This window comes from Canis lupus, chromosome 31 (genome assembly GCF_048164855.1).
Source record: "Canis lupus baileyi chromosome 31, mCanLup2.hap1, whole genome shotgun sequence".
In the NCBI taxonomy this organism is placed as follows: domain Eukaryota; kingdom Metazoa; phylum Chordata; class Mammalia; order Carnivora; family Canidae; genus Canis; species Canis lupus.
In genome coordinates, this window is record NC_132868.1 from 20,470,553 (window position 1) to 20,491,885 (window position 21,333).

Genomic DNA, 21,333 nt, shown 5'->3' on the forward strand with positions numbered 1-21,333 from the left:
GATGATCAGGCCCCGGAAGGCGATGCTGTACTAGACTGAGGAGTTAAGGGTAGAGTGGGGAAGAGGAGACCAACAGAGCAAGCCAACGATAAGGCTAGATTGGCGTTTGGGGGGAGATGATAATAAATGATCCCGAAGGCAAACCACGTGAGTTTAAATTTTATAAAATGTGACAAGGATTGTGGTAGCAAGTCCTTATGTGGCAGAAACAGGACAAAAACATGGGCAGCTGCCAAACTGAAGGCCTGAGAAGAAAGAGCATCAAGATGGCCAGGGCCCTGCTAAGGATATCTCGAGGAAGGGACATCATGGGGACCAGCAGGGAGCTGAGGAACACGGGAGGTAAAGTCTCCTACGGGGCACTGCAGTTGGTTGTTGTGTGGGAGGGAGAGGGTTGTCACTCGGTGTGCACCATCCGCTTACTCCTGGGCTCAGGGAAGATGATGTGTTTGTCATCCCTGATGAATGAGTCTGGCTTCTGTTTTTAGAAACCTTTGGAATATATTCTACAACTTCCCTCAATAACTCATTTTAGCCTTTAATGGGTCTCCAGGCCAGGAGAATCTTCCTCCCATCCAAAACAGCAATTCCTCACTTGAGAAGCACATCCTCCGCCCCGCTCCCCCGTCTCATTCTTTCCTGAGCTGAGATGAAGAGTAAGGTGTGGTTACTATTTCCTGTTGTGAATCCTTCATACACGGGAGGACTAGTTCCCAGCCCCTGCTTCTCCTCTCCAACAAAACAAAACAAAACAAAACAAAACAAAACAAAACAAAACAAAACAAAGATTTTGGTTTATTTAAGGTTTTCTCATGGGGCCATTAATTATCTCTGTGGTTCTTCCCTAGTCTCTTTCTTGGGTGTTTCGTTGGCCATGGAGTACCAAACTGGGCATTGAGAGATGAAGGGAAGTATAGCAGGATAAATGGAGACTGCAGAGTCAGACCTAGGTTTTAATAGCAGCTTCCCTGCTATTAAATATGTTATAAATCTAACAGTGTTTATTTCCTGGAGGATACTATGATTGTCCACAATAAGTCTTAATTACTTGTATAAAGAAAAGTTTTTAAATAAATTGTACATATATTTTTATAAAAACATATTATCACAAATATTTAAAAATATGTGTATCAAGTAAACTGCTGAAATATATCAAAAAAGGTAATACTGTGTTTCTGAGTGATGGCACTATGTGTGATTGGTTTCTTCTTTAACTTTTTTTTTTTTTTTTAGATTTTATTTATTCATTCATGAGAAATACATAGAGAGAGGCAGAGACATAGGCAGAGGGAGAAGCAGGCTCCATGCAGGGAGCCCAATGTGGGACTTGATCCCAGGACCCCAGGATCACGTCTATGCTCAACCATTGAGCAACCCAGGCATCCCTCTTCTTTAACTTTTCTGAACTTTACAAATTATTTACAATGATATTTCAATGTATTATGTAATCATACTTTATGATATAGTACTAAATTATATAATGATAAATGCATTGAAAAAATTTTATCAAGATAAATGAAGAGGAAAAAAAAGCACATTGTCTATTGCTGTATTGATGACTCATGTCCTATGACCAATAGATATTTATCTGTCCCTTTCAGAGCATCACCAAATCTCAGTGTTTTTAAGGCTTCTGAGTCACCTAAGATGACTATTATTTGATGTAGGATCTATCTTTGTAATAATGTAAATATTAAAAATAATAGTAATAATTAATATCAATGTGCCAAGCCTTTGTAATATGCACTTTGAATGCATTGCTTCATTGAAGGTTTGGGATAATTCTATGGTACTTAGGTAAGGTACTTGTAGTAGGGAGAATAATGTCCTGAAAATGTCCATGTTCGAATGCTTGGAAGCTGTGAATATGTTCATTTATATGGCAAAAGGCAATTAAAGTTGAAGGTGGAATTGAAATGGTCAGTCAGCTGACCTTGAGATAGGGAGATGATCCTGAATTATCTGAGTGGGTCCAGTATAATCACAAGGGTCCATTTAAGTGGAAGAGGGAGGCAGAAGGATATTGTGAGAAGGATGCCATGTAGAGAAAGACTCGATAGGCCATTGCTGGCTTTAAAGAAAGAAGGGGGCCCCAGACAACCTCTAGATGCAAGAAAAGGTAAGGAAATGGATTTCCCCCTGGAGCCCCCAGAAAGGAATGCAGCCCTGAGGATACACTGATTTTTAACCCAGTGAGACCTATTTCAGATTTCTGACCTCCAGAACTACAATATAATAAATTAGTGTAGTGATATGCTATAGCATCCATAGGAAACAACAACAACAAAAAGTTATTATATCCCAATTTTACAGATGAGCAGACTAAGGCTTAGAAAAGTAACTTGATTAAGGTCACATATAAGTGGTTATGACAACACCAGCATTTGAATCCAGGTTGTCTGGTGATAGCATCTGTACCCTAGGGCACCTGGCCTCACTGGAGCCCCAGATGTTTGTCCAGCATCAGCCAGAATATTAAAATCTGAAAATGCTCTCATCAGTAGCCCCCTATACTTAAGATGGCTCTAAGTAATAGAACTGATGTCCTATATTTGGTGCTTAAAGTGGTCCTTCCAGCCATTTTCCTCATTGATTTATTGGGCTAAATAACTTAATTCCTCCTTAATGAGAAATACTTTTTAAATATTTGAGGTCAGTAATCACTTCTCCCTAAGTCTTTTCTTCTCTGGGTGAAACAATCCCCGATTCAGTCTTTTCCTTAAAAAAAGACATTAAATTCCAGCACTTTCTTGACCTCTTCCCTCTGGAAAGCATCCATACTGTCACACCCATTTGAGGAGCAGCCAGTTCTTAACCTTACTTTGAGTTTCTTCCATGAGCTTATCATGCTGACCTAAACCCTTCTGAACTTGATTATATATTACACCTTGAGCTCTTTGACGGAAATATTTCTAAAAATCAGTAAATACTGATAATTTTTGGATTCTCTGTTTTTTTTTTAAAGGTTTTATTTATTTATTCATGAGAGACACAGAGAGAGGCAGAGACATAGGCAGAGGGAGAAGCAGGCTCCCTGTGGGGAGCTGATGCAGGACTCAATCCCAGGACCCCGGGGATCACACCCTGAGTCAAAAGCAGATGCTCAACCCCTGTGCCACGCAGGTGCCCCTGGATTATTTGTCCTAAATATGTGAAAATATAGCTTGTTTTCAAGTTCCTTTTGATATTATCACAAACTAATTCCACTCTTTATTGACAGGAATCCTACCTTTCTTGTTTTAGTCTGGCAGGGGCTAGAAGAAAAGGCCTGTTAAGCTACAATAAGGAGCTGTTTTGGCAAACGAGCAACTTTGTAAGGAGCCTCGAGATATCATAGGCTCCTTGTGTGTACCAGTCTGAGAAGCTGTGCTACCTGTTCTAATGGACTGGGGGGCCAGAAGGAAAATGAAGCAAATGTCAAGAGCCAATGTGATTTTGGAGCACCTGGATGGCTCAGTTGGTTAAGCACCCGACTCCTGATTTTGGCTCAGGTCATGATGTCAGGGTCACAAGATCAAGCCCTGCATTCGGCTCTGTGCTCAGTGCTAAGTCTGCCAGAGATTCTCTCCTCTTCTCCCTCTATCCACCCCTACACACACACACTCTCTCTCTCTCTTTCTCAAATAAATAAATCTTTAAAAAAAAAAGTCAATGTGATTTTATCATATTATTAAAATACTATGAATCTCTAGGATAGAGAGACCTGCACACAAATATTAGTAACAGCCTCCTAAAATTTTCAATCTAAATGATCCATGTTGCTGTTCCCTTGTTTCTGCAAATAATCAAGGGCTGACTGTAAACAAAGAAGACAGCCAAGAAAAACCCCTGAACTTATGCAGTTGCATAATGATGAATGTTTGGTGAAAAAAACATGAACCCATATTTCATTCATTTAACTCCCTGAATCTCTTCCAAGAAGGGGTAGGGAGGGTGGCAGATAAACATTTGTGTGGGCTAGTATATAAACATTCCAGTAATTAAGTAGGCTGCTCTGTCAGAACTGACTTGAAGAGTCAAAGGTACTTGAACACAAAACATAAGGTTTGCATTTCCTTTTTAAATACCTACAGGAGTAAGAATAAAAATAGAAATGCCACAGTCAACTTCATTTGGGGCTTTTCTGAATCCCAAATGTTTGAAAAAATAGTTTGATATATTGAGGGAAACAGGTGCAGACAGTTTGGACCCTCTGGGTACTGAGGGCAGGTCTCTCGAGGGTGCCAAGTATTAGGGAGGAGCAAAACTCAACTCAGGGCACAGAATGACACCTCCAATGGTGAGGATTTTAACCCTGCTTCGTTCGTCTGCTGCTGTTGTATCTTTATGCTTTGGGAAAGTCAAACGTCTGGGCTGTAACACTAGGCTACCTCAAAGGGCTCCTGGAAAGAATAACTTAGAATGGTTTCATTTTTAGATTATAAAAAAGAAAGAAAATCTTATGTAAATGGTGATAAAGTCTATGCTTGTGACTGCAGAACATAGTACAGGCATTCAAGAGGGGAGGCCCTTTGATTTCCAGAATTGTATGATTTGAGCTTTACCGGCTTCTATTTTGCCTCCCACAGAACATTGCTGTGTTCATCTAAAGTAAGAGAAGAGGTGCTCGGTGGATGAGGGTAGAGTCAATATGAATGAAGAGTCGTTACATCTTGTGTCTGACTGACCTTGACCATCCCCCTACCCACCGACAGTACACTCCTTGCCTCCAGCTGGTAAGCCCCTAGGTATCCGTCGAGCCCATGGCTCCTGTCCTGTGACTCCACCTTACTCACTCTTATCTGTTCCTCCTGCTACCATGTCAGCTGGGGTCTGGGACCCCAACCTTGATCCTATCTCTAGCCTTGGCTTGGCATTTGGGCTTAGAATCTCAGGTATTCAGACCCCAGATCTCTGCCTCTGGCTTTAATGGGCATTTTCTCTGTAGCTCCAGTTCTATGGAATCCAAATCCATCCCAGCTAATTGATGCCATACTCTCACCCCTTAGGAGAGGGATTTAGATAGATTCAGTGGATCATAGATGGGGTTGCTTCCAACTTTTAGTTGTCCTCCAACTTTTCAGTTCCAGGGCCATGCCAATAAAGCAAAGACTTCATGATGACTGAATCCCACTAGCCACTCTATCAGAAAAGCCTGTCACTGGCAATTTAAGGCAATGCTTTCCTCATGCTAGTTATTCAGCAACACTCAACAACAGATGTTTATTGATTGCCTACCGTGTGCCATGAACTTATACATGATCTCATTATACTTATAGCAACCTTGCAGGATTTTCAGGGGAGGAAGCAAAGTATTAAAGAGATTAAGTAACTTGCCCAAGGTCACACAGCTAGTAAGTGGCAGAGCCAACTTTGAATGCCAACTTAGACTATACCCTGCTGCCTCATTCTATAAATAACTGTTAAGTGCTTAGTTATTTGCAAGATGTATTTCCAACCTCTTAAGGTCTCATGCTACATTAGGGCTTCTGGGGGAACCCCTCATCAATTACTCCACGGGCCTGATTCCAAGAAAGCTAACACTCCAGAGTCTATTAATTACCCACGAGCTTTGGGGAAAGGTGGTCAGCTTTTGGTAGGAATGAGGTACGGTTTCGGTCCCTTTGAAGTGCCTAACAGGAAGTATCTTGCCTCAGCCTAAACTGCTGAGGGACATATTCAAGTGGATGGCACTCAACAGGTTTGGAATAACACATTCCTCAAGTGCTCTGAGTTTCTGAGCAACAACGAAAAAATTCCATAGTTAGGCTTCTCTTTCTGGACATTCAACCACAGTGACTTTGGAATTTGGTAGCTTCCATGTATATATTCCGTATATTAAAAAAGTTCTTCACAGAGAGTTAATCCAGAAACTCCACAGAGGACTGGTTCTTAGCTATCTGGAAGACTTCAGTGGTGTCATCAGCTCATCTGCTAATACTGACGACTGCCTGTTTGAGGGACTGATCATCCCTTCCCTCCTCCTGAGCTAAAGCCCTCTTTCCTCCATAATCTTATCTTTATTGCAAACTTCCCCCCTGCGAGCCCTGGCAAATGTGAGTTTTTTTTTTTTTTTTAATAAATTCCTTCCAGCTTATGGAAGAAACATGCATAGATGCAAGGAGCCCCCCCTTAGGAGGGCTCTGTACTTGGTTTAATTAATGCTTTACTGTCGCAGACTTGAAATTCTTAATAGTTTTGTTCAAAGGGCCCTACATTTTAACATTGCACAAATCATATATTCGGTCCTGCTCTGTGCTTAGACACTGGGATAGGGAGAAGAGTCATACCACACAAGTTAAGAGTGGGTAGTGTACCTGTGGTCTCCCTTTGGAACTCAGCAGGCATTTTCCCACAGAGATAATCCATAAAGATGGGTAGACTTGATAAAAGCTCTACCCTTCTTAGCCTCAATATTTTCATCTCCAAAATGGAGACAGCAGCACTTGCCCTTGCATGTGATTGTGAGCATTGCAGCGGCCCATGTATGTAGTACCCATCAGAGTGTTTGATACACAATAGGCATTTGATAAATGAAATCCATGGGAGACAGCAGGGGCAGAAAACGGAGTTTGAACTCTGGAGGAGTTCGGAGCTAGCTTAGAATCATATCAGCTCTGGTGTTTGAAAAGATGTATGACTTCACTTAAGTGACTTGGCTTCTCGCAGCCTCAGCGTCTTTATCTATAAAACGCCTTTATCTAATATTTATCTTGTAGAGTGATCTTGAGATTTCGAAACTATAATGTATTTAACAAACCTAGTTTATCCCCTGGCACCTAGTAAGAGGTCAAAAAATAACAGTTCTCAGGATGGTTCCTTTGTAACATTATTTCTAAACAATTCATTTATAAGTGATATAGGGATACAGCCATTAATAAGTGTCTTATACTATCCAACTTCTTTTACGCTGTATGACCTACAAAATGGAACCCCCTCATATGTGCAAATCACTTTGTAAAAAATATTTGAAGATTATTCTTCCTTCTTTGCTTGACTGTGAATTCCCTGAAGGCAGGAATCAGGTCTTATTTATCCTTGTATCCTAGAACACCTTCTAACACATGTTAGACTCGCAGCTGAGTTAAATCTGTCTTCTGCTGTTTATGCCAACAACAAGATGATAATTTTTCATAAGATTTCTAAATTAGCAATTATTAGCCTGTCAATGATTATGAAGTAGAATGTACCCAAAATAGTCCTATCCCTGCCATTAAAGGCCTTTTTGTCCTTGCCCATCACACTTGGCTCATGTTCCTGCATTCTTGGGTGTGATTCTTACTCTATTAGCAAAGCTATTCCACTAGGGAACAGAACTCGGTTTCGAACAACCAATCACCTTCTCTGGCAACAACCTGTGTAGAGAAGCCACTGGAGGAAGAATTTCCTAAAAGCCCAACCAAACCCCAAGGTCCCTTTTAGGATTCCAGGCGGCCTCAGAATTGTGACCTTTAACTATGAGAGGGCTTTGGGTCCCTGCAAGAGCCTTCTGATCGTTATGGACTTTCTCTCCAGAAAAAGATAGTCAATGTCTTCTATACAATTTCAAGGTGTTCTCAGAGTTTCTGCAGCCCTTGTACCTTAGGTTAAGAATTCTTGTTAGACTAGCCCAGAAAACTGAATGAGCGATGTGAAAGATTCAAGTTTCCTGATAAATTCTAGCCCTGATTAGTTACACTCCCTTGTTCAAAGCAAAACAAAACAAAACAGTTACAACTCCCTAGATTTAACCTCAGAATTATCCCAGAGGGCCCAGTGTGGCACCTTAACTGTAAGACCATCCAGCCAAGCAGTGACTACTCTCTGGAAAACCTAAGTGCAGCCGAGTAAAACGAAGCCTTGTTTAATAATATCGTTTACATTTCCAAATCCCGGGTATCAAGCTTTCTTCCTATCCCTTGTGGCCCTTCCTAAGTTTAGCCGTTGGTGTAATGGTGTAACCATGGCAACAACCACCTGCCTATTTAAAACCATCTCCAAAGCTAAATAAGGAAGCCTGGAAAAAATGGCTGCTCGCCTGCCTCTCAGTGGACAAACTGGGCACTCATGAGTATTTTCAACATGAGCAAGCAGGCAGGGTGGAAGCAGCATGGACTCAAAGTTCTTACTAGGAAGGGGTCTAGGACCTTGTGAAACAGGACCCATTTCTACGTCACTAGGTCTCCACTTACTTGCAGGCACACGGATTTGTGTGTAAATCTGGATTTACACACAAATCCGTGTGCCTGTCATGCCAGGCGACCGTACTACCTTGACCTCGACCAGGGAAGAAGGGTGGGCCCTGAACTGCAGAATAGTCTTATTAATAGAACTAGGAAAGTGGAAGGAAAAACAGTCACCAGATCATAGTGAAATGCACAATTGCAACTCTTCTTCTGACAGAGGGAGGTATCTTTCTAATTATATTTAATCATGTGGACAATTGACAATTACTCTCTTCATGTCATATGTTGACCTGTCTATTGATCTTTAGAATATGGAGAAATTTCTCCCTCCTTCTGCTTTCTCATTCTCTACCTACTATAGAGGTTTTGCTTCTTCCCTGCCAAAAGACCAGCACGGCTTGCTCTTCCCCAAGCATCCTGCTTTCTCTCACTCATTGTTATCCTTTTATAGTTGGTTCCTTCTCTCTGGGCTGCCCTTCTCTTTTTGTCAACCTGAAAAATACATACTTGTTTTCCATGTCTCGGCATCTCTATAGATAGAAGCCCTTCCATACCAAATTCCATGTCCTTGCTTTGTGTTCCTATAAGTCAGCTTGATTCGTACCACTGAACACAAGTCACTCTGCATATCTTCCTTCTGGTCTGCACCACCGGACTGCGAGCCCCTACACATGTCTGTCCAAAACACCTACAGAACAGTGCCTGGCACAGAGTATGTTTTCAAAAGCTAGTGTTGAATGAATGAATGAGCAGAACCCTTATGGATTTCACAAGCATATGGCATCTTAACAAGTATGTGTGCATGAGTATGCATAAGGGCCCCCCTGTGAAAAGAGTGCCTAAAAGGTCTACAATGGGTGGAAGAGAAGAAATAATTTAGCGTGTATGTGAGAGTGACAAAGGATGTACAAGAAGGGTCAGCTGATTACAGTAAGAGTGGGGGGGGAACACATACCTGTTAATAGTGATTTGTGAGTGTGCATGGGCTGTGTGTGCGAGCCTGATGGAATATGCCTGGCACAGAAGACCCACCCTAAGAAGATGAGTTTAGCTAGTAGATTCCACAGATCTCAGATTGCTTTTCCTGAAGCTGAAGAATGTTACGATAGGACTTTTTACCCCTGTTAACCTCCTAGGTGGCGGTGGGGGGGTGGTGGATATTGTCAGGGGAAAGGAGTAGGAATGAAAATGATGGCACTCTTTGGGGTGTGAGGCTTTAAATAAATGTCTTCCGACAATACTGGACCTCCGCTCTGAAGGGAATCCTATGGGCTATATAAGTCACTCCCTCAGGCTAAGTCTGCATTCCTCCCCCCCACCTGCTGGAGGGTGGGGCGGGATCCAATGGTCATCTTGAAATGGTACAACACAGAGGAAAAGGGATGGAAATCAAAGAGAAGGGGAAAAAAAAAAAGGAAAGAAGAATGGAGAAAGGTATTTTAGCAGTCCCGGGTAGCTATATGCCAGTCACAACTCACTTCTCGCATATTCCCTCCCACCAGCAAGAAGGATTTAGTTTTGCTTGCAAAAAAATCTGGTTTTCTCTCTCGTGTTTTTGGACCTAACATCCAGGCTTCACACAGGGGCTGAGGCTGGGACCTGGGGGGCTCCTGGTGTCCCAGCCCCTGCAGGGGCCTCCCTCTGCTGCCCTCTGCTGTTGGGGGGGTGGACACAGAGGCGACGCCCTCTCTGCCCTCCTGGTCTGGCCTACCCCCTCCACCCCCCTCCCCTGCTGCCACCCCCTCCCTTCCAGAGAGGCTGAGGCCCCTGCCATGCAGCCTGCTCCTCCCCACAGAAATTCCAGGGGGCCGAGGCTGCAGCAGCTTTCCATCTGGAGAAAGCGGCCAAGCCCCAGGAGGGGGTTCCAGCTAGCCAGGCGCAGGCCCCCACCCCTCGAGGCGGGCACAGCGCGCCCTCCCTGCCCGCCCGCAGTCCCCCCCTCTTCACAGCATCCTCTGCGAGGGGACAGGCGGCCAGGCTGCTGCAGGTTTCTGACACCGTTTTCTGCTTGGAAATGGAAACCCTCCTTCCGGCAACGTGGCAGGAAAGCCAAGTCCCTGGGTGGCCGGGCCAAGAACGTTCGGGTGAGAGCAGGTGGAGGCTGCGGTGTGGTTGGCTGGGGGGGTGGGGGGGTGGAGGGCAGTGCAGGGCTGGAGGGGGGCTGCAGCTTCATGGCACTCTTACCTGCTGTTGAATTTTTCAGGGTGTTTCTCTCTCATCACGTGGAATCTGTGTGCGATGGAAGCATCCTGAAAGGGAAGAAAAAAGCGGCCGCCTGATGAGTGGTCATGACCATGCAGTGCGCACAGAAAAGCAGCACACGGGCTCCCACTGCAATCCCCCAGACCTTGAGAATCCATGTCACAGGGGAGGCTCCCACAAAGGGGCAACGCTAGGTCCAAGGTCAGTGGCTACAGAGATTGTAGAGCCTAGACCAGTCCACCCTTCGCAGTTTTCACTCTCGACCACAGTTCAGGGTGAATGAAGGGGACAAGCCACTGCCCTTTGAGGAGTGAGAGGGTGTCTGGGTGTGGGGGCAGTTATAGTACAGAAGCCCGTGCGTGGGGCTGAGTGTGAATTTCTGGAAATGCCTTGCCATATTAACTCTTTTTTAAAAAAATACTTTTTATTTTGGAATATTTTAAGACTCACAAGAAGTTGCAAAAATAGTACAGAGAGTTCCTGTATCCCTTTCACCCAGCTTCCCCCAATAACATCTTATGTAACTATGCTACACTGTCAAAACCAGAACACTGACTTTGGTAGATGCGGCTATATATTAATTCTAATGATCCATAGCAACAGAAATTATTAGTAGCATTGAATAACATGCTTAGTAGGTATTAAAAATATATTTAAACTCCTGGCTTCTTTTCCCTGATCTCCACAGAAAGGACTTTCCCCAAAGTCAAGAAGAGTCTCACTGCCACCTTCTATGGACACTCTTCTGTCCTCTTATTTGCACACCCCTAGCTGCACTATTGACGACCTGCTCCTCAGAACTCACGATTGGGAAGGCTTCCAGGCCACCATGCTTCTGAGTTTTGCATCCTCTGACCAGAACTGCTCCGCCCTGAGTCCCATCTGCAGCCTACACTCCATGTCATGGACCATCTCGAGTTCTCATACTTACTCCTAGTGTGTAATGTCTCTATAATGTTGATCTCTAGAATCATCCCTGAGCTTCAGACCTAACACTGAGCTCATCTACTCATCTTTCCTCCTCACACTTGGTCTTTCACTCTCATTAATGGTCTCATTTTCCAGCAGAAGAATGAGTTGCGTCCCTTCACTGCTCAGGCCTCATATCAGCACGTTGGGTGCAGGTGGTGGGTTTTAGAAAGAAACAGGAGAATTGGGCTGGGGGGGTCGGGGATGGGGGGAGATGACACAGAAACAAGGGAGCTGAGTCAGAAATGTGCAGGAAAAAAGCTACAGAAACTCATTTACTAGACTATGTGGCTAAGAGAGAACTGACATTCCATTTCAGTGAATGCTTATTAATTCTGTTTCTCGGTATGGACTCACAAAAGAAATTTTCTGAATGTTATCATTATTACTTTTTTAACATTAGGAGGTAGAGTTCAGTGGAGCAGCTTTTATTGAGCATGTGCTGTGTATGGTGAGTAAAAACAGGCTAGTGGTGGGAGATAGAAAGTCCAGGTGCAAGTTAGGGAGCACAGGGGGGCTTCTGTCATACTTGAACTTGGCAGAGGAGTAAACCCAGCGAGCAGCCCACTGCAGAGGCAAGCCGAGGCTATGTGCTTTTTTTGTGATTGGCGAACACTCCTTGCTGAAATAGCCTTTTGGGAATTTGACATTTAAATTCTAGTTATTGATTGCTTTGTTTTTTCTTTAAGACACATGGAGAGTTGACGGTCTTGGTCAGGGCCCCCTGTGGACACATGGTGGGAGACTTGCAGCATCTCCCCGAGGCCTCACCCCGGGTGGCTTCTCCAGGCAGCAGGCCTTCATTTTCCCTCCCTCACTCTGAGCAAGTTTCAGTGAACACTCTGAAAAAGATTCATGTGACATCTGTCAAATGCTTCTCTAGAATTCAAGAAAACATTCCATCTACTTGTGTTCCTTGGAAGCACTAATTTTCTTCTGTCAGGAGAAAAGAAAAGAAAGAAAGAGGAGGAAAGCGAAAAGCCATCACATGTTGCCTGGCATGATTTATGCTTTGCGACCTCCCCCCACCCCCAGGACTGTTGTGACTGGCTCGTGGTTTTCTTATTTTCGGGGCTATGGGCACAGGCTCCCTCCCTCCATACAGTTCTGATTATCCTCGTTGTTGTTTTTTAAACGAGGTTTTGCCAGGCTTCTTTTCACAAAGACCAGCCTTTACAATATTGCTAGTTAGGCATGGGGTTCCAATGTAATCTCCCCACAAATACATAAAGTAGCAAGGGAGAGCTGAGCAGGTCCTTTGCTGTTCGGTCTTGAAAAGGCGATGCTGATAAATACTTCAACTCTGACCACAGTTCTCTACCTGGGGATTCAAAAGAGTCTAGATGCATCTTCGCCCTCCATTGAGCTCTGTGTCAGGCACTGAGCTGGGTGTATTTTACATTCAACAGTAATTTCTTTAAATTCTCGAAACCAGTGCTGCAACAGTTCAAACCCTTTCTTGGTAATAATTACAGCAAAATGAGACTTCCATTTTGAAGGTGCAGGGAGATAGAGATGGGAATTGCAAAGCCTTGGAAGTGATGACATTTCTGAAGGCCTCACTCTCCAGGGTCCTTCTGTGTGATGTGAGGAACAGAGGAGATGATGAGCTGCTCTTTCCTGAATTAAAACTAGAAGTCCAAAATATTTTTGTGTCCCTTCCAAATATAAGCAGCTGTTATTTGGACTCTGAGCTTTTTGGATGTCTAGGCCAGTGCTGTCCGATGGAAATAAATTTAAAATTTTCTAGTAGCCACATTTAAAAAAGGGAAAGGAAAAAAGTGAGATTAACTTGAATAATATATTTTCATTGACAAATATTATTGCTATAGCATGGAGTTAATATAAAAATTATTGTGATGTTTAAAATCCTTTTATACTACATTTTTGAAATTTGGTGTATATTTTATACTTAACAGCATCTCTCAATTTAGACTAGTCCCATTGCTAGTACACAACCGCTACATGTGGCTAATGGCTACCATATTGGACAAGGCAGGTCTAAGCCACGTTACCAACTTATGGAGGTAAAAAGACAAAGGAGACAATAAAACAGATCATTTGGAATTTGGGTTTTTCTGAAACATTATGACAGATTGGAGGGTGAAAAAGAGATGTAGACCCCTTTTCCCAGACACTACTCAGTGAGTTCCATTGTCTTAGGGCCTCCATGGCTTTCACAGGTAACAGACAAGAACTTGACCCAGAGGGAATCCAAAAGGTTGCAGCGAAAATGGTTAACTTTTTGGTAAATTCCCTATCAGTAGGGGGCTCATCACTGTGGACACTTAGCTGGAAAAGCCTGAGAAGTACAATCAGAAGGTGGAGAATGGTGTGCAGCTTAATGTGACTGTGGCCTCTCCCTGGCCCCTGGGCTCCCCTAGTATCAGAAATAGATTTCATTGAATCAAGGGATTAGCTGTTCACTCCTCCTGTGGAGGCTCAGTGAAAGCAGAGCCTTTGAGGCATTTGGAGTTACACATACCCCAGAAATTATTTCATGGTCCCAAACTTCCTGTCACTGATACCTGGCCATCCTGACATTTCTGCAAATCCAAAAATAAAGAGCAGGGACAAGGAGGCCAGAGAAGCCAGAGGAAGTAGCAGCCTGAATGACTATGTTTAAAATCTCCTGCCAATAGGGCACTGAGAAGGCCAACTCTCTCAACTCTTCAGTGGTGGAGGGCCAGCATGTATGTAGGTGATGGAAATGTGGTAACAGCAGGGCCACAGTCACTCTCTGAGTGGGCCAGGAGGGTCTGCCCTGTTTATCCCTCCATGTATTACATGGGTGCTGCTGGCACCAAGGGGACCAGGTGAACTTGTCAGGGCAAATGCGTTACCACCAAGCACCACCACAGCAGCAGTCCCTGTCATCACCTTTATACATGCGAAAGGCCACGGACATCTGACATCAGTAAGATAGTCCAGGTCCTTCCAAAAAAGAGGCAAAGACTTTGCAAGGCTCTCTTTGCCAAAGGAGTCTGACTCTAATTATCCCAAGGAAGTAAAACTGTTGGTTGGTTTACATACCTACTTCTCCTCTTACAAAGTCTGGGAGGTCAAATAGGGAGGAAGAGCTTCTGCAAATGTCAGCCCCAGATTCTGTGAGAGTTGCGTATTGACTACTTGTTTTCTCAAGAATTTCCCTTTCCAACTTTTAAAGAGCGAGCATACAAACCCTGCAAACATTTTTATTGAGAGAAGGCTAAGGGTACACCGAGGAGATAAAAACCTGTCCTGGTTCCTCACTGCTTTGCAATAAAATATTAAACACGCACAAGTGAAAGGTGTATGAAAAAAATCATGCGAAAGATATTGTGAAGTTCTAAGTTGAAAGATGAACAGATTGGATTATTCGAAGTCAGCTCCAGGTACAGAAACACCCTGACCACTAAGTGTGATGGAGAATGTTTGGATGCCTTTCCTTGGGGGACAATGAGGTGGTCTCCTTTACTTCCTCCTGTCCCCCAACTTCCTTCCTACCTGCACATTTGCGCGCATGAATTAAAACCACGATCATCCCAGCTCTTGGGTATGGTCTGTGTAAGGTGAGGCTGTTTATTCCTTTTCGGTGTGTTTACCTATCTGGTCAGGAAATGCAAAGTGAGTGAAATTTTTTGCATATGGCACTGTGTAGAGACAGACGAGAGGTAACAAGAATCACGTTCTGGCAGCCAGAGCTGAGGGTGTCAAGAAAGAGATGTGGGGCTAAAGCCTCTGAAGGCAGCCATGGCTGTAAGCTGCCATCTAGAAGTTCCCAGACAGGGCACCCAGCCCTGCTATCAGCTCTCCCTTCCTTCTGGCTGCTTATAGGGTCTTCGTCCTCTCCTCTCTATCATTTTTCTCCTTCATCTAGTTCAGTTTTGGCTTTTGCTCCTGTGTAGGACCATCTCCTTTGACCATTCTTTACTGTTCTGATGGGCTATCATTTGCTGAAGAATTGGTTGGGGTCATCCACATCAGAATGATCTCAGAGGCCTGTTAAAAGTGCAAACTCCAAGACCTTTCCCAGACCAACTGAATCAGAATATAAACCAAGATCTGTCTTGGGGGTGGAATTTGCATCTCTGACAAAGGGCATAGGTGAGCCATCACACACTAAATGTTGAGATTCCCTCCCTCTCCCCTCCCCCCATCAGTGCTGCTAGGAAGGAAAGCATTTGAAGACAGAGGGGCTGTGCAGAGGCCACGTGGCTCAGAGTCCACAGCTCAGGGGCTTCTGGAGCTGGACACTAGTGGTTCTCAGCTCCACCCCTCACCAGCTGAGACCCGACTCTGTACTGTTCTGAGCTACAGTTCCTCCTGACAAAATACAAAAGGATAAGGTCTATACCTACCAATAGGGCACCTGTGTCTAGTGTACAGCAGGTACTCAACACATGCTAGCAAGCTATACTATGGTTTATCTCTCCTCTGGAGGGGGGCAGCTGGAAGAAGCTAGGGAGAGGTGTGTCCCTTAGTGGAGGCCAGGTGAGCTGGGGGGATAAACCAGATAAGGGCACAGGGACCCTAAATATGCTGCTAGTCTAATCCCCCATCCTGTCAGACCCTGACTGTTGGCTCAGCGATGCTTCTGTCTTCTGCTGCAGTAATAGAAAAACAGTGCCGGCTCAGGGGCCAGAAAAATGATGGCAAATCCCTCCTTCTGACTCTTTGTTTCCTCACCTACAAAATGGAGAGAATACTGCCCTTTGATGTTGTTGTAAGAATCAAGAAAATGCCTACAAGTATGGTAAGTTTTAAATTTTGTAAATTTATGGTATTTTAAAACATCCTTCCCTCTTCCATGGTTCTTCTTCTAGTCTTATTAAAGGTTTTATTAAAAATTTTATTGGTTTCAGAGAGAGAGTGCACGTATGTGAGCAAGGACAGCGGGGAGGGGCAGAGGGAGAGGAAGAAGGAGAGAGTCTCAAGCAGACTCTGCACTGAGTATGGAGCTGACTCAGGGCTTGATCTTACGACCCCAAGATCAATGACCTGAATTGAAACCCAGGGTTGGACACCCCACCAACTGAGCCACCAGATATTCCTCTAGTCTTTTTTTTTTAAAAACAACCTTTCCTCAAACCGGCTCTTCCCTTAAGCTACCTATCAATTCCCCTCCTATTTCATTTTTCTTTTTAAGTCACCAAAATTTTCAAAAGATGCACAGGTGAGGATGGTTGACAAGAGCAGCTATCACACAATCTGGGTCTGGATGGTTGGTTTGCAGGGACTCCTATGGGTCTGAAACTGGACAGCATAATTCTAAAGACAGGGAAACAGAGAGGAAAGACTGTAAGGCACAGTGTGCCTGTGGCAGTTCCTGCCCTCACTCATCAAGGGTCCTGAGGTCCTGTCTATAAAATGGGGACTGTGGGGACAATGATTCCTGCAAGACTGCAATGAGGATTGCAATATGTAAGGTCTAGCATAGTGGAGAGCACACAGTTGATGCTCAATAAATGCTAGTGCTTTTGTTGCATCCCCCTCCTGAACCCCAGCTCTATCTATGGAGTGGATGGATCTCTTTTCTCCCTGATTCCATTCTCAACAGTTTGAGAGAGTGTCCACACAGTCCTCTTTGGATCAGAAGCTGAGTTAAAACTGAGTTGTGCTCAATGTGCTGGGGCCTGGAGGAAGAAACAGGAATGTGGCGCTGTCCTTGTGCTTTGTGTGTGTCTGTGTTGTGTGTTGGATATATGTGTGTAGAGGATATGTGTGTTGGGTGTGTGATGAGTGTGTGTGTGTTGGGGGTGTTAAGTGGGCACAGTGAACCAATCTCTTCAATCAAATACAGAGAGTACACTGATAAAGTGAATGAAGAAGGCTGTGGAAGCACCACTGATGAGCATGGTGCTCAGCTAAGGGGTCAGCTGGGAGGAGACACCCCCAGAGGTTCATGAACACCTGGATTGTAGGGAATCCAGCTGACATGAGGGGAGAGAACAGGCGACAAGGAGTTCTGACAGCTAACTTAGCTGGCTTAGACCCCTCAGACACGGAGGGGCCCTCCTCGGAGGATAGGAATTCTCAACTCTGGAAGCTCACATGAGAGTCTTTCCTGACTTTGCCCCGTGGTTATTTCTTGGTGTTACTTCTTTTAAACTGTTTCAAATTACCCAAAGGGGAAATCGGTTTTTTTAAAAAAATTCTTATTTTCTTGTGTTAGTTAAAATTATAGGGGAAGGAATTTGCTCCATAACCTAGGGTCAGGGTTGGGTACATTCAGGGTGGCCATGCCCAGGCCAGATGCAAGGATGCTCGGACCCAAGTCAAGACTGGGGGCAGCTGGGAGAGGTGAAGAGTAGGGACCCGGGGGGGAGGGGGAGACAATGAAGGACCAGAACTTTTCTGCCCACCCAGACATTTCTCTTCCATGCAGAAAGGCAATCCTTGACCAACTCACCACACCAATGGAGAAATAGTTGTTCATGATGTTGTACGGGACCTGGTCCCCATTCTCCACCTCCTCTCTAGGGATGACTTCCAGATGCCAGCGGTCTAGCATCACCAAGGGGCTCTGTTCGATGTCCTTCAGGATTTTTGTCAAGCTGCCCCCTTCATAACCTGTGGAACATGGCATTACATTTGTCCTCAGGGCAGAAAGGCTAAGTTGTTTCTGATGTACAGTCAGCTATTGGGGACAGGAACTCTGTGGGCATCTGTGACCACGAGACACCCCAGTGTGTCTGGGGGGCCACAGACACCTAGGTTCCCTGAGCCATGGAGAAGGAGAGGACATTAGGGTGTAATCAGAAAAAAGCTGGGAGACTTGGAAGCCAAAGTAGTGGGAGATAGGGTTGGGGGCTGGCCAAAGGTGAGCAGGCCTATGTAGCCAAAGCAAGCCCTAGAGAATAGGTGGGCTGGGTGGCTCGAAAGTTCCATGCCACAGAACAAAAGATCCGTTCCAGGACTGTGTCATGTCGGAGATGGACAGTGTGGTAGGCGGAATTTTAGGATGGTCTCACTATCCGTGCCCCAACCCCCGGGGGCATACACCCTGCAATTCCCAGGACTTATAAATAAGATAGCCCCATCACTGTCATGACTGGCTATACTATATGGCACAGCTGACTTTAAGCAAGGGCGGTCATCTGAGTGGATCTGACCTAATCGGCTGAGTCCTTGGAAAGGACTGGGCTTTTCCTTAAGAATTAAATTCAAAGCTTGAGAGGGATTTCAGGTGAGGGAGATTCTTTACTGCTGGCTTTGAAGATGGAGGGATCCATCTGTCAAGGAAAAATGAAGGCTCGAGGATTTGACAGTGGTCCCAGCGAGGAAACAGGGACTTCAGGCCCACAACCACAAAGGCCTGAATTTTGCCAACAAGCTGAGTGAGCGTCGTAGCAAATTCTGCCTCCAGAGACTCCAGAGAAGAGCACAGAGAAGAGCACAGCCTGTCCAACATCCTCATTTCAGACTGTGAGGCCCAGAGCGGAGAACCCAGCCACACTGTTTCAGGCCTCCTGCGCGACAGGACTGTGAGCGAACAAATGGATGTCATAAGCCTCGACATTTATGATAATTTGTTATGCAGCAGCAGAAGAGCAGCACAGAAAGTGAACCGTAAGCCATGAGAGGTTAGTGGGAGAGACCGTCTTTTCTTTCTGACAACACTCCCACGTTCCTGCTTACCTTTAGGGCAACCTTGAAGAGTACTTTCGAGTTGTTAGTCTGGTCAGCTCCTTGGGGATGCCTCACAAGATAGCAGTGGTAGCAACTGTGTAGCTGAGAGCCTTGAGGCTCTCTGGGAGCACAGGCCTGGGCTTCCTGCATGAAACTCGTGCCCAGCCATGCTTCCTAGATGCGCAGCGCATGGGGCTGCACTCTGCTTGTTCCTCTTGAACACAGGGCGCTTCCCTAGCATCAGTGTGGGGCCGAGGACATCTGTTCCTGCCAGCTTCCTTCTGGGGCTGGCTCCTGCTCCCTCTGCTCTTGCCACCAGGCATGAACCCATCTCTGAATACTGACCACTGCCTGAGCTGGTCTTGAATCTTCTCTGAATCGATCAGCCATCTGGAATCCCATCCCAGTTCTGCCTGCCAGACTTCTCTGTCCCTTCCATGTGCTGCCCCGACCTCTTCTACTCTCTGGAGCATTCCCAGCTCCATGGGAGCAGTTGCAGTTTGCAGAGCTCTCCTTAGCTCCTGCCCCTTGTCCTGTAAGCTGGTCACCACTGGGAGATCCCCCACAGGGGGATTTCAACATGAGGGCCAATGGCCATGGGGGCCTATGATGGCTTGGATGCCTCTACTAGCTGGCAGTGTAGCTTTTCAGTTTGTACTCTTGAGTCCTAATTCAGAAGAAGAGCAGTAAGTTGGAGAGGAGAGAATTTTATTCAGAAAACACCTAAGTGAGCCCCTCCCAGAGTGAGCACTGTGGGGGGAGAGAGAGACTACCCTAGCGCTATGTTCTGCTGGGGTAGGTAGGCTCTAGGCTGCTAGTTTCAGGATCATAGGAAATAGCAAGATTGGGAGGGCACGGGAATGAATGGTCATGGGGTAGATAAGACTCTGGAATGTAATTCATAAAAGGGAAGTCCAGCCTGGTCCTGCAGAGCATCGCTGGAGACTGGTGTGCCTGCCCCCCAGGGCAGTGCCCCTGGCATGCGGACTCACCTCCTCCCCAGCGGAGACAGCGGGCCAGGTCATTTCCTGTTCCGAGAGGCAGGACAGCCACTGGCGGATGCTTTGCAAAGTTGGCCTTATCTGTAACCCATGCAGAAGAAGAGAACACCATATGGCACCAGATTACGGAACCTGTGGGTTACTTGATTATCCCTGATCTGATGCTTAAAACCCCTTCATGGCATTCCTAGTTTGGAGAGCTCCCGTGACGGAGAGCACACTATTTCCTACAGCTGAACCTTCCACTGTGGGAATGAAGGCTTCTTTCATATTGAGCTCTCTCTCCCCATAACTTGCACCTGCTTATCCTCATTTCATCCAAATTCTTTCCTTAGGGGTGATGGCATACACCCCGAAAGCATTAGTTTGTGATCATAGCTAACGCTTTCTCCCTTTGTCCCTCACACCAACTCTGCAGGGTTATGATTATTCCCCTCATAGATGACAAAAGTGAGTTTCCCTGGGGGGAAAGTAAGTCTGGAGTCGGGATCCAAATCCAGATCTGTGGTCCCAGGCCCAGGCTCCTCCTTGCCTCAGGGGCAGGCCGTTGCACAGCGGGTAGCACAGGTGGGCCCGAGAAATCAGGACACAGTGGGGCATTTGGGAAACTGGAGCTGTCTCGACTAATTGTCATTCAGATTCAAAGCTTAAAAATAATACTGTGTCGAGCAAACAAAACCTCAAGGTGTTATTTGGCACCCAGGTACCAGTTCGTCACTCCCCCCACCCCCTAGGCTCGCGAATCCACAATTCTCAACCTCATCTCCCATGTGGCTTGTGAAGAAGCATCAGACTGAAGCACTGCAGAAAGCGCAGCAGAACATGCATGGGGTCACCTGGTGGCGCATCTCCAGTGACACGCTGGTCTGGCCGCACGGAGAAAGGTGGGACCAGTACGGGCACCCGCTGGGCTCCAGGGGGCGCCACTGACACACCCTGCAGCACAGCTGGTGCCTGGGAGGGGAGTGATGCTGACTCAGGCGGGCAGGTGGGCGGAGGGGTGATGCAGGAATCCCAGAGTGAGAGCGAGGGCTGCCCCAGCTGAAGGGGCGCTCACACGTCCCCGGGGTTGTCTGGCTGGTGCCACAGGTGGCTGAGCTCAGGCAAGGCCCGGGGCTGAGATCACCACCAGGAGGTTTACGATGATGGTGGACAGAGCAAGGCAATGGGCTCCGTCGCTGTTCCCAGTACGTGTGGTCTGCATTTCTGCCTCCCTGCCTTTGTGCACGGGGCTCCCTTTGCCTGGAAGGCACCTGTAGCCTTAAGTCTGCTCCTTCCGTGGTCTCCATCTCAACACGCAGGTCATCTTCATGGCGTTGAGGCTGGAGACCTGGACGTCGTCCTAGGTTGCTCCCTCTCCCGCACCCCGCATCCATTCACACCTCAGTTTCCACGTGCTGTTTCCG

The 21,333-nt window shown here is 45.9% G+C and overlaps 1 protein-coding gene and 1 long non-coding RNA gene across 9 annotated transcripts in view; one reads left to right on the forward strand and one right to left on the reverse strand.

Annotated features, from left to right (window-relative positions):
- LOC140622143 (uncharacterized) overlaps positions 1-3,607 on the forward strand; it is a 37,240-nt gene extending 33,633 nt beyond the window's left edge. For both annotated transcript variants that reach the window (XR_012021845.1, XR_012021846.1), the window contains exon 3: positions 3,244-3,607. This is a non-coding gene — a long non-coding RNA (uncharacterized lncRNA). The remainder of the gene's footprint in view (positions 1-3,243) is intronic.
- Positions 1-21,333, reverse strand: part of DGKG (diacylglycerol kinase gamma) — a 205,568-nt gene that overhangs the window by 86,678 nt on the left and 97,557 nt on the right. For all 7 annotated transcript variants that reach the window (XR_012021836.1, XR_012021837.1, XR_012021834.1 and 4 more), the window contains 3 exons: positions 19,919-20,008; positions 17,707-17,867; positions 10,329-10,393 (listed from right to left, as the gene is read on the reverse strand). Coding sequence is in view for 1 of the 7 variants with exons in the window: in XM_072807745.1 (XP_072663846.1) it covers positions 10,329-10,393; positions 17,707-17,867; positions 19,919-20,008 (316 nt within the window). In the remaining 6 variants the exon portion in view is untranslated. The remainder of the gene's footprint in view (positions 1-10,328; positions 10,394-17,706; positions 17,868-19,918; positions 20,009-21,333) is intronic.